Raw genomic sequence first — 15,432 nt, 5'->3', positions numbered from 1 at the left:
ACCTTAGCCCGTTTCGGGTGGCTGGTAAACCGGAAGAAGTCCTGTCTTATTCCTTCTCAGCGCATCATCTTTCTGGGCATGCTTTTCGATACTCGTCAGAGCAGAGTTTTCCTTCCCACAGACAAGAGATCCACTCTCTGTCGGGACATACGCTTGCTCCAGGGTCCTCGACCTCCCTCCCTCCATTCGGCCATGAAGGTTCTGGGGAGGATGGTTGCTACATTGGAAGCGATTCCCTTCGCCCAATTCCATTCGCGACCCCTTCAGCAAGCCATTCTGTCTCAGTGGGACAGGTCGGTCTTCTCCCTGGATCGGCCGATCAGACTCTCCTTTCGGGTCAAGCGGTCTCTCAACTGGTGGTCGACGTCACCTCTCATCTCCCAGGGCAGGTCCTTCCTTCCGGTTCACTGGCAGGTGGTGACAACGGACGCCAGCCGGCGTGGAAAACTGGGCCGCCAACTTCCTCAGCCGCGAGGGCCTCGCGGCAGGGGAATGGTCCTTGCATCCGGAGGTCTTCCATCAGATTTGTCTTCGATGGGGAACTCCGGATGTGGATCTTACGGCATCCCGAGTCAACAGGAGGGTTCCGCAGTTCGTCTCCAGGTCCCGCGATCCTCTCGCAGTGGGCGTCGATGCTCTGGCCATTCCTTGGTCACAGTTCGAGCTGCCCTACCTGTTCCCACCCCTTCCATTACTTCCCAAACTGTTGAAGAAGATCAAAGCGGAAGGGGTGCCGGTCATCCTGATCGCCCCGGATTGGCCCAGGAGAGCTTGGTTCGCGGAGCTCGTCAACCTTCTCGCGGACGCTCCCTGGCGCCTTCCAGACAGGCCCGATCTGCTGTCCCAGGGTCCGATCTGAGACCGCGGTTCTGAGAGCGTCCGGCTTTTCGGACCGGGTGATTCACACCATGATTCAGGCTCGGAAGCCTTCGTCTTCCAGGATCTACTACCGCACCTGGAAGGCCTACTTCCGATGGTGCGAGTCCAACCGCGTTCCGCCTAAGGTTTTTTCCCTGCCTTCTCTTTTGGCCTTCCTTCAGGCAGGACTGGATTCGGGCCTGGCTCTTAGTTCCCTGAAGGGTCAGGTCTCTGCGCTTTCCATCCTCTTTCAGAAGACCTTGGCCTCTCGGCCACAGGTTAAGACCTTCTTTCAGGGGGTAGCCCACGCCGTCCCGCCGTACATGGCCCCTGTGGAGTCATGGGACCTAAACCTGGTACTGGACGTTCTGAAGGTTTCTCCCTTTGAACCTCTTAGGGAGATTCCTCTATCAGTTTTATCATGGAAGGTAGCCTTTCTTGTGGCCATCACGTCCATTCACCGCGTTTCCGAGCTGGCGGCCCTGTCTTGCCGCCCTCCGTTTTTGGTCATTCACCAGGACAAGGTGGTCTTCCGGCCCCCACCTTCTTTTCTTCCTAAGGTGGTTTCCACCTTCCACCTCAACGAGGACATCGTTCTACCTTCCTTTTGTCCAGCTCCGACTCATCCTCTGGAGCGATCGTTGAACAAGCTGGACCTTGTCAGGGCTGTGAGGATCTATCTGGACAGAACGTCCACTTTCCGGAAGACGGATTCCTTTTTCGTCATTCCTGATGGCACGCGCAGAGGCCAGCCGGCTTCTAAAGCGACTATTGCTCGATGGATCAGAATGGCAATCTTGGAGGCTTACCGGGTCAAGAACAGAGTGCCCCCTCCTGGGATTAAGGCTCACTCTACCCGGGCAGTCGGCGCCTCCTGGGCGGTGCACCACAGGGCTTCCGCCCTGCAGCTGTGCAAAGCGGCAACTTGGTCTTCCATCCACACGTTCGCCAAATTTTACAAGGTCCATACCTACGCATCGGCGGACGCCAGCCTAGGCAGAAGGATCCTGCAGGCGGCAGTGGTGAGTCCTCTGACCTGATGGAAGTCTGTTTTTTCCCGCCCTTGGGACTGCTTTGGGATGTCCCTTGGTTCCTGTGTCCCCCAATGAGAGGCGATAAAGAAAACAGGATTTTTGGTTGCTTACCGTAAAATCTGTTTCTTGAAGCCTCCATTGGGGGTCACAGCACCCTCCCAATGTTTTTGTTATATGTTCTCTGACTGTTCTCACGTTTACAGTTCTCAAGTTTGTGGTTATGGTTTTTCAACCTTGTTCTTTCTCCTACTGCTTTCTCACTAACTGAAGAGTTTAATGCCAGTCGGTGGGGTGTACACTGCAGAGGAGGAGCTAATTTTTTTTATTTGCATAGTGTCAGCCTCCTAGTGGCAGCAGCATACACCCATGGTTCCTGTGTCCCCCAATGGAGGCTTCAAGAAACAGATTTTACGGTAAGCAACCAAAAATCCTGTTTTTTTTATTAAGACCTGGGATCCCTGGGGCCCCACTGCCTGGAAGAGCTATTCTGTCCATGAATGGGTTAAGTTATGGTGTTATCCGTGTAAACACTGAAGACAAGAACTCTGCTTTAACGGTGCAAGATGTTGGTCACGTGATGCCTGGAGGTACGAGAGGACATTTTTGTTGTCTCAATGTGTGATGTAAACTAGTCATATACAGCATTTGCTAAAAATGATTAGCTGATTTTTGTTGTTTTTATCAGTTCTTTAGCCGACTCCCATCATCTCAATTTACTTTCTGTGAAATGTATACCAGTATGTTGTGATGTTTTATCTGCTTTAACTTCTTTTAAACTGTCTATAGACTTTATTCGTCCGGCTAGTCCACAATTATTTCTGCACCTACTTACTTATAAAACTGTGTGATTATCAATTAGGAAGCACTTACCCTGCTTCCTCTTCCGAACCCAGTGAACATTTGGTCACTTGGTGTAGGAAAGGAAAATGAGTTGCTATGTCCTAGGAAACACGGAAAGCTCTGTTATGCATCTTGGAGGCTGACATTTCCCTGTGGCTGGGGCTAATATACCAGCCCCAATTACAAGGGAAAGCACTAAAAAACAAACAAACAATGTATTGATATGTACAATGATTTTATTGATGTATACAAATCATACATAAGTATGATATACCTTTGAGGGGCATAGTGTATAAAATAAATGAGAAAAATAGATAAAAATAGCATAAATAAAAAGAGACATTGCCAGTCTGCATCACTGTTTCTAGCCCCACTTCCCATCGTAGAAACATGTTCAATATATTAAAATAATTTCAGCGGAAAGGCGGAGACCATTTGAAAATGTTTTTAGCTGTTTTTTTGCGATCATAAAAATAAAATAAATATTAAGTATAGACCTATATTGCCTATCTCTACATTTTCCCCCAATATCAGCAAAGGAAAAAAAATAGAAATGACATTAAAAGCCCCATGCATCGCTAAAAAAAAACAAAACAAAATTAGTTCAATAACTAAATGAGAAAAAATGATAGAGCTGTTAAAAGCACGTGTGCAATAAAACCCGAAAATATGCCTGGGAGGGAAGGGGAGTAAATGGCCAAGTCATTAATTGATTAATAGGTTATTCATGGATAAAATGGAATTGTTTTAAGATTATATGACAAGTATAGATTGTACAAAATCTCTGTTAGTCTTGTAAATAATCCCCATTACTTTTAATTCTGTAAATGCACCACAGCTATGGAGAAGAAGGACCTGGACCTCATATGTAAATATTAAACGTTGATCTATTGCGGCAAATCAACATTTTCATAAATGAACACATGGTTTTTGCGTAAAGTTGTTGTAGCAAGCATTGAAGCTTGTCCTTATCCTTGGAATAGGAGTTAACTACTGGGACCCCCACTGATCCCAAGAATGGATCTCTGAATAACATTGTCTGAATGGAGTCAAGGTCAAGAGTGAACACCTCCACTCTCTATTCATTCTCAATGGGAACATCAGAGTAACCAAGCACAGCAATCCGCTAGTCTTCTTCGGCACTTCCATTGAGAATTAATGAAGCCTGGCTGGGCATGCTTGAAGCCCGCTCTTTCAGAATGAGGCTTTTCAGATGTGGGGTTTCCTCCAGTTGGACCTCCAGCAATTAGAAAATGATCTTCTATCCTGTGTATAGAAGCCCACCTCAACTCATGACTACCTCTTTAAGTTATTACTTACATTATTAGTAGCCACATGGCGACAATGCCAATTCTGCACCCACGAAAGGGTTGACCTAAGTGGCAAATATCACCCGCGCTGCTAGGAAAAGCTCTCAGGTTTCTGGGCCACAACATCTCCAGAGACACAGCACCACCACAAAGAGAACTGATCTCACAACTCACTTTTACAAGTGAGAGAAAATACCTGGTCTACATAAGTGAAGAAATAAAAAAAGACATAAAATACACCACAGTTGTAGAGAAAAGGGATCTGGACCGCACATCTAAATATTACACTTTATCCTCCTGCGGCTAAGAAAAATGTTCAAAAATGATCAGGAGGTTCATAGATAACATCTTAATCAATCTTTTTACTTTTGGTCCAGCATTGAACACTGTTTGTATAAGTATAAAGTCACAGTCTGTTGCTGATTCCAGCTCGTCTGCCTTTTCAGGGGTGATGTGTATCGTAAAACCGGACGCTGTGCCGCAGTTATGTAAAACAGATGAGATTGGCGAAATCTGCGTGAGTTACAAAGGAGGGGGGATAAGCTATTACGGACTGTCGGGAGTGACGAAGAATACATTTGAGGTGTGTATACATATAAAACATATAATTGGGTGCACGCCCCAGGACAAGACGTTTCATTGTGATTATACTTGTTGTAACCAGCGCCCATCTTTTCCAGCACGGCGCACTTCTACCAGAGATTCAGTGGCTTCCACTGACATCACATTGACAGAACAGCTTCTTCTCATCTATTTTGTTCTGTTGTTACGTGGTGACTGCAGATGTCATGCTGATTGACAGCTGGCTCCCCGCTGCCTAACTGTGGAGAGCCAGCTGTCAATGAGCATGAAGTTGGTAGTCACCCCCTGTCAGTAGAGCAGCCCGGAAGAAAAGGAGCTGCTCTGTTGACGTTGAGCAGCTGAAATGATAACAGGAGCAGTTAGTTACCGCTATGTGTCGACTGTCGATGCCGGGTTATAACAGACAGGTAGTGCACAACTACCTGCCCTTTTGTTTTTAGATCCATAGTAAAAAAAAACTCTACACCTGAATAAACCCTTCAAGCAATACTTAGTTATTACTGGTGGCCCTCTGTTCAGGTGGCCCCCTGTGGTTGCAGAAAGTGTCACCTTCCCCGGAGGACCTGTCCTGTCCTGCATTACACATAATGAATTTGATTTGAATGTGTACTGTGTAACGCTTAATGTTTGCCAATGGTGGCGCTGCAGGAATCCTTATCATATTCTATAGGTTTCCTCAAAGGTTACAGGTGATCTTTCTGGGTACCAGCAGGGGCAACAGTTTGTGATCAGCTTATTGTTAAAAACTATCCTCACAAAATGACCTATTGCTTAGTTTTAAGAATTTTTTTGGTAACATTTTTAATGTCCTATTGTTTAAATCCTATTTTTGTGCTAAATTTATTTTTTCTTAAATATTTTTGACAATGCTTTTATTTTTGTACCTATCACAATCTGTGTTAAAAAATGAAGAAGAAAAAAATCTAAATTTTGCAATTTTCACATTAGCCACAAGGGCTTTTTTTTTTAGACTTTTAACTTACTGTTGTTTCAGGAAACAACACATGTCTATAGCCACAATGAACAGAATCCGCCTCGATCTTATGTATTGATGCGTCAAATGAGCGTGTGAAAAGCTCCTTGGTAATGGAGGGGAAGCAGGGAGAGCTGTGATATCGCCTAATGTTGTTGGGGGAGTCTTTGGTATCAGTTGTGTATAGAGGTGTTACCTGTCATTGTAATCCTGCCTCTGCTGATAAAGAACCTGCTGAAAACTTTTCCCGAAACAGGTAGTATGAGTCTAAATAAAGCCTTAGTGGCCAGTGTGAAAAGTGCAAGATTACAATTTTTTTTAATAAAAATTGGGATGGGAAAAAAAAATTGCCAAATAAAATAAAACCTGATTTAAACATTAGATATTTTTCCGATGGTACCTTCCCTTTATGGTTCCTGTCTAACTGGCAGGAATTGTCTTGGGAATTCCTTTACATTGCCAATCACTTCCAAGCAAAGTCCATAACCTCTGTCCATGATTTTTCACATTTTTATATTCAGTTTCCTCACTGTGGAATTGTACATTAGATAAAAACTAAGATCTGAGGGAGTCTTCATGTAAATCTGTGTATACTACTGTGATCTGGACAGGTCTGCAGTGCGAGCACAGGTGATATCTGCCTGTATTTGGAAGGAGTACAATATTCTCCATTCCCTGCCTGGATTGTCTACAAATAGACATCTGTTCATGCTCTCTGATTGCTGTGTGAATATGGTACCTGTGGTGTCCACAAAACAGCAAAGCCAGCCACTAAATTCTAAAACTTAACATTTAATATGTATACTTCTAAAACAATATCTTATGTTTAAAATTATAATTAGGTGCTCATGCGTACCAGTGCACTAGACAAAAAATAGTTTGATCTCACCAAACGCCGTTTCTCTCCTTCTTATAGATTTCTGTGCTTTTTCAGAGCACGGCGTAGGGGAGAGACAAGTAAACCTTTTCCCCTCAAGGGGGAGACAAAGGGGAGGGGGTAGGGGTTGGAACCTATCTCCCCTGTCGTGCCCCGTGTATAAGTCTCCCGCCCTGACAAGGGCAGTTCCCAAGTTTGAGCCTGTTTAAATGAAGCCCATTGGAAAATATAGCCACCCTGGATAATGTATCGTCTTATACTTCCTTTTTTCTTCCCGACGCGTTTCCCTCCCCGTTATGGGGGTTCATCAGGGGATTGAAAGAATGTCCAGGTTCATGAAGGTATTCTGCAGTGGCAGACAAAACCTCATCTAGTAGTATCCTCCATGTGAGGGTAAAGCAGTTGAAGCAGTACCTTCATGAACCTGGACATTCTTTCAATCCCCTGATGAACCCCCATAACGGGGAGGGAAACGCGTCGGGAAGAAAAAAGGAAGTATAAGACGATACATTATCCAGGGTGGCTATATTTTCCAATGGGCTTCATTTAAACAGGCTCAAACTTGGGAACTGTCCTTGTCAGGGCGGGAGACTTATACACGGGGCACGACAGGGGAGATAGGTTCCAACCCCTACCCCCTCCCCTTTGTCTCCCCCTTGAGGGGAAAAGGTTTACTTGTCTCTCCCCTACGCCGTGCTCTGAAAAAGCACAGAAATCTATAAGAAGGAGAGAAACGGCGTTTGGTGAGATCAAACTATTTTTTGTCTAGTGCACTGGTACGCATGAGCACCTAATTATAATTTTAAACATAAGATATTGTTTTAGAAGTATACATATTAAATGTTAAGTTTTAGAATTTAGTGGCTGGCTTTGCTGTTTTGTGTATTAATATTGGTCAGAGGCGTCTAGAACGTTACGTTTGGACTTTTGTTTTGCTAAAGTAATACCTGTGGTGTCCCTCACATATAGCTTTTCAAAACCCCGGCCTCCTCGCTTCAGAGTTTTCATCTTACATGTACCATCCCTGTATCCCTCTTTCTTGTACTTTTGCAAGCAGCAAATCACTTCATTGTGTGTTTTTTTGTTTTTTTTTTCTCTCTCCAGGTTTTACCATTTGGTGCCACAGGAACTCCAATTGGGGAAACCCCATTTACCAGGACGGGCTTACTGGGATTTGTAGGACCTGTAAGTACTGAATTTAATTGGCTGCTATTAAAGTTAACTTGATGTACAAAATACGACCTTATCCCTTTTATAATTTAATTCAGTCTCTTCCTTTCCTCATTCTATAATTGATTTTTGTCTTTTACCATAAAGGGGTTGTCCCACGAACAAAGTTAATTTCAATAGATCTTGGAATAATATCTTCCACAATTGGATGTGTGTAAATAAAATGTTCCTGTGCTGAGATAGTCTTATACATGTGCCCCTGCTGTGTACTGTGTTAGGCTACGTTCACATTAGCGTTGCTGCGGGCTCAGCCGCGGTGACGCATGCGTCATGCACCCCTATATTTAACATGGGGGCGCATGGACATGCGTTGTCTTGCGTTTTGTGACGCATGCTTTATTTTTGGCGCAATCGTCAGGGCGCAGAGGTCGCTGCATGTTGCATTTTTTTTGCATCCAAAATCAAGCCAAAAATGGACGCATGCGTCACAAAACAATGCGTTTTTGCATGCGTTTTGCATGCGTTGTGCGTTGCGTCGCCGACACAACACACAACAACGCAAATGTGAACGTAGCCTAATGGCTGTGTCTGACCGTACAGGAACATGGTCTGATCACACCACAGCTCCTGGGCAGGGGAGGAAGCAAAAGAGAGTATACAGACAGGACCGCACGGGATCGCCAATAATTTTTTCATTGAGGTAAAAGATTTTTTAAAACCAGGCAGGGAAAAACTTTGCTTCACGAAAAGAATCAGCTGTAATGTCTGTATACTCCTTTTTTCTTCCCCCCCTGCCCAGGGGCTGTGGTATGATCAGACCATATTCCTGCATAGTCAGACACAGCCATTACACAGTACGCAGCAGGGACACATTTATAAGATTATCTCAGCACAGGAACATTTTTTTTTTAAACACATCCAATTGTGGAAATTATTATTATTTAAAGATCTATTTATTAAAATCAACTTTGTGGGAAAATCCCTTTAAGTTTATCTTTAGTTTTAGACCTAGTAAAACCTGAGGAAATCTGCTCCGTCTGCTATATATTATTCCTTTATTTAAATAGGGGCCCTTTAGTATAATTTTATTTTGCAGCTGCTAGACCTTCATTGATCACTAGCAAGTCATCATTTCGAGAAGGGGTTCTAAGAAAAGACAACTCCTAGGGAGATGGGATGCAGAATATATAAGCTTGCTGACGCCTTCCAGATATTCCAAGTGTTTTGGAGAGATGGGAGCGGAGGAGGAGTGATCCTGAGATATATAAATGACCCCCTTTTTTCCTCTGTCTGTCCTTACTACTGTATGCACTTTATAATTCTTCATATATAAAACACTCCTTACTGTAAAGGTGCACAGTCAGTATATTACTCTGTTTTTCAGGGGATGTTTTTTATTCTAATTAGGATCATTGGATTCAAAGGGGTTTGTACTGTTTGTGCCTTTTATGCTGTTGAACATTTTTATTTAAAAGCATAGATTAAAAAAAGAAAAAGCAACTCCCAGAGTTGAGCCAAAAATATTTGCCGAACCTTGGTCTGGCGATCGCATCGGTAGTCCATGGCCGCTGAATCAGAGTCCTGCAAACCTCCTACCTGCCGGCATCTCCGCTGTCTCTTGGTTAGTAGCGCCACGTAATGCGTGCATCACTTTGCAATGGTGATGTTGTATTGAGGCGTTGGCAGATAAGAGGCGGTTAATATGGCTATATTGGCCACATGTGGCCACTGGACCACCGATGTGGCCACTGGACCACCGATGTGGCCACTGGACCACCGATGTGGCCACTGGACCACCGATGTGGCCACTGGACCAGGGTGCCGCAAAACTTTTTGCCCAACTTTCTACTCTTTTACGGTACATTCAGACATTGCAGTTGAGGTGCAGTTAAAACCACAACCAATTTTGTTCCATTTTAAAAGGTAACATGTACAGTGAATGACCTGTAAAACCGATAATTGACTGGACGGCCCGCTGCCATACACTCGAGAGAGAAAAGCCATCCGAAGCCCCTCTCTGCTGAGTGCATGTGTGGTAGAGCTACGGGAAGCCGCATTCCCCTGCAGTGATTGAGATCCAAGTCATATGTAATACAGGTCCTTCTCAAAAAATTAGCATATAGTGTTAAATTTCATTATTTACCATAATGTAATGATTACAATTAAACTTTCATATATTATAGATTCATTATCATTATCTTTTATTGTTTTAATACTGATGATTTTGGCATACAACTCCTGATAACCCAAAAAACCTGTCTCAATAAATTAGCATATTTCACCCATCCAATCAAATAAAAGTGTTTTTTAATAACAAACAAAAAAACCAACAAATAATAATGTTCAGTTATGCACTCAATACTTGGTCGGGAATCCTTTGGCAGAAATGACTGCTTCAATGCGGCGTGGCATGGAGGCAATCAGCCTGTGACACTGCTGAGATGTTATGGAGGCCCAGGATGCTTCAATAGCGGCCTTAAGCTCATCCAGAGTGTTGGGTCTTGCGTCTCTCAACTTTCTCTTCACAATATCCCACAGATTCTCTATGGGGTTCAGGTCAGGAGAGTTGGCAGGCCAATTGAGCACAGTAATACCATGGTCAGTAAACCATTTTTCTCCTTCGCCTCATTGGGGGACACAGACCATGGGGTGTATGCTGCTGCCACCAGGAGGCTGACACTAAGTAATACAAAGAAAAAGTTAGCTCCTCCCCTGCAGTATACACCCTCCTGCTGGCTCCCAGCTAACCAGTTCTTGCTTAGTGTCCGTAGGAGGCACACGGACGGGTCTGCTATTCAGACCCAAAGAACTCTTTTTTACCGTTTTTTACTTTTTACTACGGTCGAATGGGGCGACGGATTCTTTCATGTTCCGATCTCCTCGAACCATCAACAGGCGAGCACGGGAGTTTTACCTCTCCGTATCCTCTCCTGCGACGTGGGAAGCCACTGCCTGAGCTGATTTTAGGGGCGACGGGCCCCTTCAAGGGCACCGATCTCCCCCCTCCCTTATCAGACGAGCACTGGAGTTTCACCTTCAGTATCCTCTTCTGCAGCCAGGCCTATTGCCGGACATTCAGCCCTGTCCACCAGGTTCTACCCTCGGCTGTACAGAGGCACCTTCCAGCGTGGCGTCCGAGCAGCCCCCACTGCATCACCACTGAAAAAGCGGATGATGGAAGGAGGCAGACGGTTCCTCTCCACCCCCCTTCTGCAGGGATGGTGGATGGAGGCTCCCCAACCCTGCACCGTCCTATCTACCCGGGCACAGCTCCTACCTGCAGCATCTGCCACCCCCTCCATATTGGGGTAAGTGCTCCGTGAGATTTGGGTTTTCCGGCGGTCAGAGGAGGGCTCCATAGCGACTGGGTCCCCACAGAGCTTCGCGGCACTTTTCTCCTCAGTCTGCGGGTGCGCGCCTGCCGAAGCCATAAATTTAGTCCCCGGCTTCGGCCCGGTTTAGGCCGCATCCCGGGAAGCCTCGCCCACCGCTTGCTTCCTTCTAGCGGCTCCGCCCCCCTATTCAGGCGCTTCTCGTTCAAGACGAGATCTCGGCGGCCATCTTCTTCCTCCTCCATTGCGGTCACTATTTCTTCTGGAGGGGGCTGCGGCCGGCGGTTTTTCAGCGCTGAAGTCAGCGCTATTCCAGACGGGGGACTCAGAACCTGAGTAAGGTGAATCGCCCCAATATCTCCCCCCACCCCCCCCACCCCGTCACGCATCCCGGCAGCATTAAGGGACTAGCTTTCCCTGTTTTTTTATATACTTAAGGCTGCAATCTCTGGTGCTCCTGCACACTACAGAATGTATAGTACAGTGTGCAGGCTTGCAAACAGAGAGCTGTGAGTTCCCAGCAATGAAGCTCTCATGACTCATTTCCTGGTGACTCATTCCCTGGTGACTCTTTCCCTGGTATTTAATACTCTGCCCGGTAGTCGCTGGGCCCATAGGTGCATCCCCAGCTTTCCATGCCTTTTTATTAAACCCAGGACCAGCATTCCCTGGTCTTAAGGGTCCCTCCCCTAGTTTTAAAAGGGTCACATCCCCAGCATTCTCTGCTCTGCCAGAAGCCGGTCTCCATTTCCTTAGTACTTAATCAGGCCAGTATGCCCTGGTCTTAAAGGCACAGGGCCAGTAGGCACTGGTCTTAAAGGCACATGGCAAGTATGCCCTCGTCTTAAAGGCACATGACCAGCATCCCTGGTCTTAAAGGAGCATGACCAGCATACTTGTTCTTAAAGGCACATTACCAGCTTTGCTGGTGGTTTAAGGCACTTGTTCCAACATTCCTTTCATGACCAGTATTCCTGGTCTTAAAGGCACGTGACCAGCATGCCCTGGTCTTATAGACTCGTGACCAGTATCCCCTGGTCTTAAAGACACATGTCCAGTATACCCTGGTCTTAAAGGCACATGACCAGTATGCCCTTGTCTTAAAGGCACGTGACCAGTATTTCCTGGTTTTAAAGGCACATGACCAGTATGCCCTGGTCTTAAAGGCACGTGACCAGTATCCCCTGGTCTTAAACGCTATAACCAGTATGCCCTGGTCTTAAAGGCACATGACTAGTATGTCCTGGTTTTTCAAGGCCATGACCAGTATGCCCTGGTCTTAAAGGCATGTGACCAGTATCACCTGGTCTTAAACGCAATAACCAGTATGCCCAGGTCTTAAAGGCACATGACTAGTACGTCCTGGTTTTCAAGGCACATGACCAGTATGCCCTGGTCTTAAAGGCACGTGACCAGTATCCCCTGGTCTTAAACGCAATAACCAGTATGCCCTGGTCTTAAAGGCACATGACTAGTACGTCCTGGTTTTCAAGGCACATGACCAGTATGCCCTGGTCTTAAAGGCTCATGTCCAGTATGCCCTGGCTTTTAAAGGCACACGACCAGTATGCCCTGGTCTTTAAGGCACGTGACCATTATGCCCTGGACTTAAAGGCTCAGGACCAGTACGCCCTGGTCTTAAACGCAAATGACCAGCATACCCTGGTTTTAAGGGCACATGACCATTATCTCCTGGATTTCAGCATGCCCTGCTTTTAAAGGCACATGAACAGTATGTCATCTTACAAAAGGCACAAGACCAGTATTCCCTGGTCTTAAAGGCTCATGGCCAGTAACCCCTAGCCTTAAAGGCGCATGACCAGTATTTACTGGTCTTAAGGGCACATCATCTATCCTAAGCTGGTCACCCTAACTGAGCTCTGGAGCACTCACATGCTCCCTCTCCTACAATGGGAGCCGTCGGCTAGCAGGGGCCGCAAGTATTCTAGAAAAACGTACAGGTTCTAGAAAATCTCCATCAACATTTGACGGTGATGCACTGGAAGACCTCTAAGTAGGATACCATACCTGGTCGGAATTTTATGGGCGACGGGTCCCTGGCTCCGATTTCCCCCCACACCTTCAACAGACGAGCACACGGAGTGTCGCCTCCATGTATCTTCTGCATCCAGGTCTATCGCCACAACCTGCCTGTCCACTCGGAAACCTCAATTCTGGGGATGTGGCGTCCACATTTGTGGCGTCCCAACAGGGAGGTTTTTCCCCCCTTTGTATCAGATGCAAGAAAGTGGACGATTCCTCTCCACTTCCCTGTTAAGAAGATGGTGGATCGAGGTTTTTCCTTATTTTCTTCTCTGCACGACGATGGCAGAGACCTGCTGGTTACAGTCCCGCATTCTGTCACTTGGCAGACTCGCCGGGCAGAACTTCTTGCGGTATTCCTACCAGTATCCTGGCCGGTGTATCATCAATTAAGATTCCACAGACGGTCGGATAGCAAATCTAGTTCGTTCCGTCTTGTGGTTTCGGGTTCAGCGCTCTACCCTTCCTTAGCCGCCACATGGGTTGCTTGACCAAAGGGAGAGAATGAAAGTCTCCGGGTCCCAGACCTTATCTACTTCGTTCCACAGTATAGCTGGCCAATCAAATCTTCTGAGCGGGAGACTAGCAAGGGATCGTATCTCTTCTTCAGGCTCAACCAGCAGTGGAAGCATTGGCCAGGACAGTCTACATTTAAGGGATCTTGGTTCAAAAATGAAGGGAATGAAAAGTATCTCCATTCCTGGACCCCAAACTTCTAACAACCTTTGACAGGGCCCTTTCTTTTTTCGGATGGAGTTCCTCCGCTCAGCCACTTCTTCAACAGAGAAACGTGGTTGTTTTCTGGCATCCATCGTCATTCGGGATTCTTACCCTCACATACCTATTTCTCCTCTCTACTATAATCTCTTCGCCTTTCCATTCGCGAACAGTATTTTCACGACCTGGCCCTTCTGCCTGGCTACCACACCAGAGTGGTCGCAAGGGTCATGGCGGTTGTCATGTTCTTCTTGCACCTTAGAAGCATGGTCGTCCTGCCCTATTTGGTCGACTTTGTAGCCGCTCTCCTAGGACTACGCTGAGTCGTTCATATCACTTGCAATTACCTCTCTATTGGGCTAGCAGCTAAACTTAGACAAGTTTTTTTTTTTTTTCCTCATTCTCAGCCCAGCAGATCCTCTTTGAGGATGATCCTGCCCAAGAAGGATGGTTATTCTCTCTCGGGTCTAGGTCGTGGCCCTTCTACAGGGAGCTTGCACACTCGATCTCTCATTCCCTCGGTTCTTTCAATTCGCTAGGAGGGTTCTGAGGGAAAGGACATCTACGGAAGCAGTTTCCTTCGCTGCGCTCGTTTTCTGCAAGTCAATCAGGCTCTCAAAGGGTAATCTCTGGCTCCTTTCTCTTCCAGAGCCTTCTCCTGGCCCAAGGGCTATTGGGAGATACCATTGCCAGTTTTCTTCTCCCGATCATCTCTCTGTAGATCCGAACGGTACGGCTATTCCTTCAGCAGGCCCTCTGCCTTCTGGCGGGTCTTCAGTTGGATAATGCCTCGACTGTGCCCCAAGTTAGCCATCTAGCAAGTACCCTCAGTCAAGCGCCATGGCTAAGGTACCTCGCACTCTCTGATGGGCCGAGTTCTATCTTCGGTGATCTCAACAGTACATTCCCTGGAGTAGAACACTGGGGGCGGCAGACATATTCAGCCGTCCGGGCTTTTCCTCAAGTGAGTGGGAACTTCACTCGGAAATCTTCCATCGGACCTGCCTTCACTGGAGTACTCCAGAGGTAGTTCGGATGGCGTCCAAACTGAACGCCAATGTACTCCAGTTCATGGTTTGGCCTCGCGATCCAAGACCATTGCAGTGCATGATCTATTGTTCCATGGTACCAATTTCCATAACCCCTCTTCCACTACGTCTGAATCCTTTTCGGAAGCGGGTAGGGCCCCAGTGATCCCGGGAGACCCGCACTGACCATGTCAGGTTTTTTTCTCGCTTGCGGTACTAGTATTTTTCCGGCTTATTGTCTCAAGCTGGAAATATGGTCTTTCTTGCAGGCCCTAACCTGTAGTTCTTCCCTACCGCGTACCGTTAAATCCGTGGGACCTTAATGGTCCTGGGCATCTTACAGTGGACTCCTTTTCTGATCCGGATAGACTTTTCTATCAGGGAGGGTCTCTCCCCTTCTTTCTCTGCGTTCTTGTCCTCCTGATGAGTCTTCAGATCTCGACGCTCTGTTCTTTATCTTTTTTCCTTATTACCTTCAAGGCAAGGTTGCCCCCTAGCCATCCCCTTCCCTCGTTGCCAAGGGGTATTATATCTCCACTGTTGCAGGGGCATCGTCCTCTCATCTCCTTCGGCTCTAGTCCACAAAGCGGAATGGGTTCTCCATAATCTGGAAGAAGCGAGTGCTCCGAGTGGGTACGTATCGAGGACGACGTCCTTCCAAAGGTTGG

At 46.5% G+C, this 15,432-nt stretch overlaps 1 protein-coding gene across 2 annotated transcripts in view; it reads left to right on the top strand.

The window, feature by feature from the left end:
* DIP2B (disco interacting protein 2 homolog B) overlaps positions 1–15,432 on the top strand; it is a 259,008-nt gene that overhangs the window by 208,293 nt on the left and 35,283 nt on the right. For both annotated transcript variants that reach the window (XM_069758656.1, XM_069758655.1), the window contains exons 18-20: positions 2,340–2,479; positions 4,489–4,625; positions 7,579–7,659. In XM_069758656.1, the coding sequence (XP_069614757.1) occupies positions 2,340–2,479; positions 4,489–4,625; positions 7,579–7,659 (358 nt within the window). The remainder of the gene's footprint in view (positions 1–2,339; positions 2,480–4,488; positions 4,626–7,578; positions 7,660–15,432) is intronic.

Source organism: Ranitomeya imitator, chromosome 3, assembly GCF_032444005.1.
Source record: "Ranitomeya imitator isolate aRanImi1 chromosome 3, aRanImi1.pri, whole genome shotgun sequence".
NCBI lineage: Eukaryota > Metazoa > Chordata > Amphibia > Anura > Dendrobatidae > Ranitomeya > Ranitomeya imitator.
Note: the sequence above shows the minus strand (reverse complement) of the source record. Positions and strands in the feature narration are given on the sequence as shown.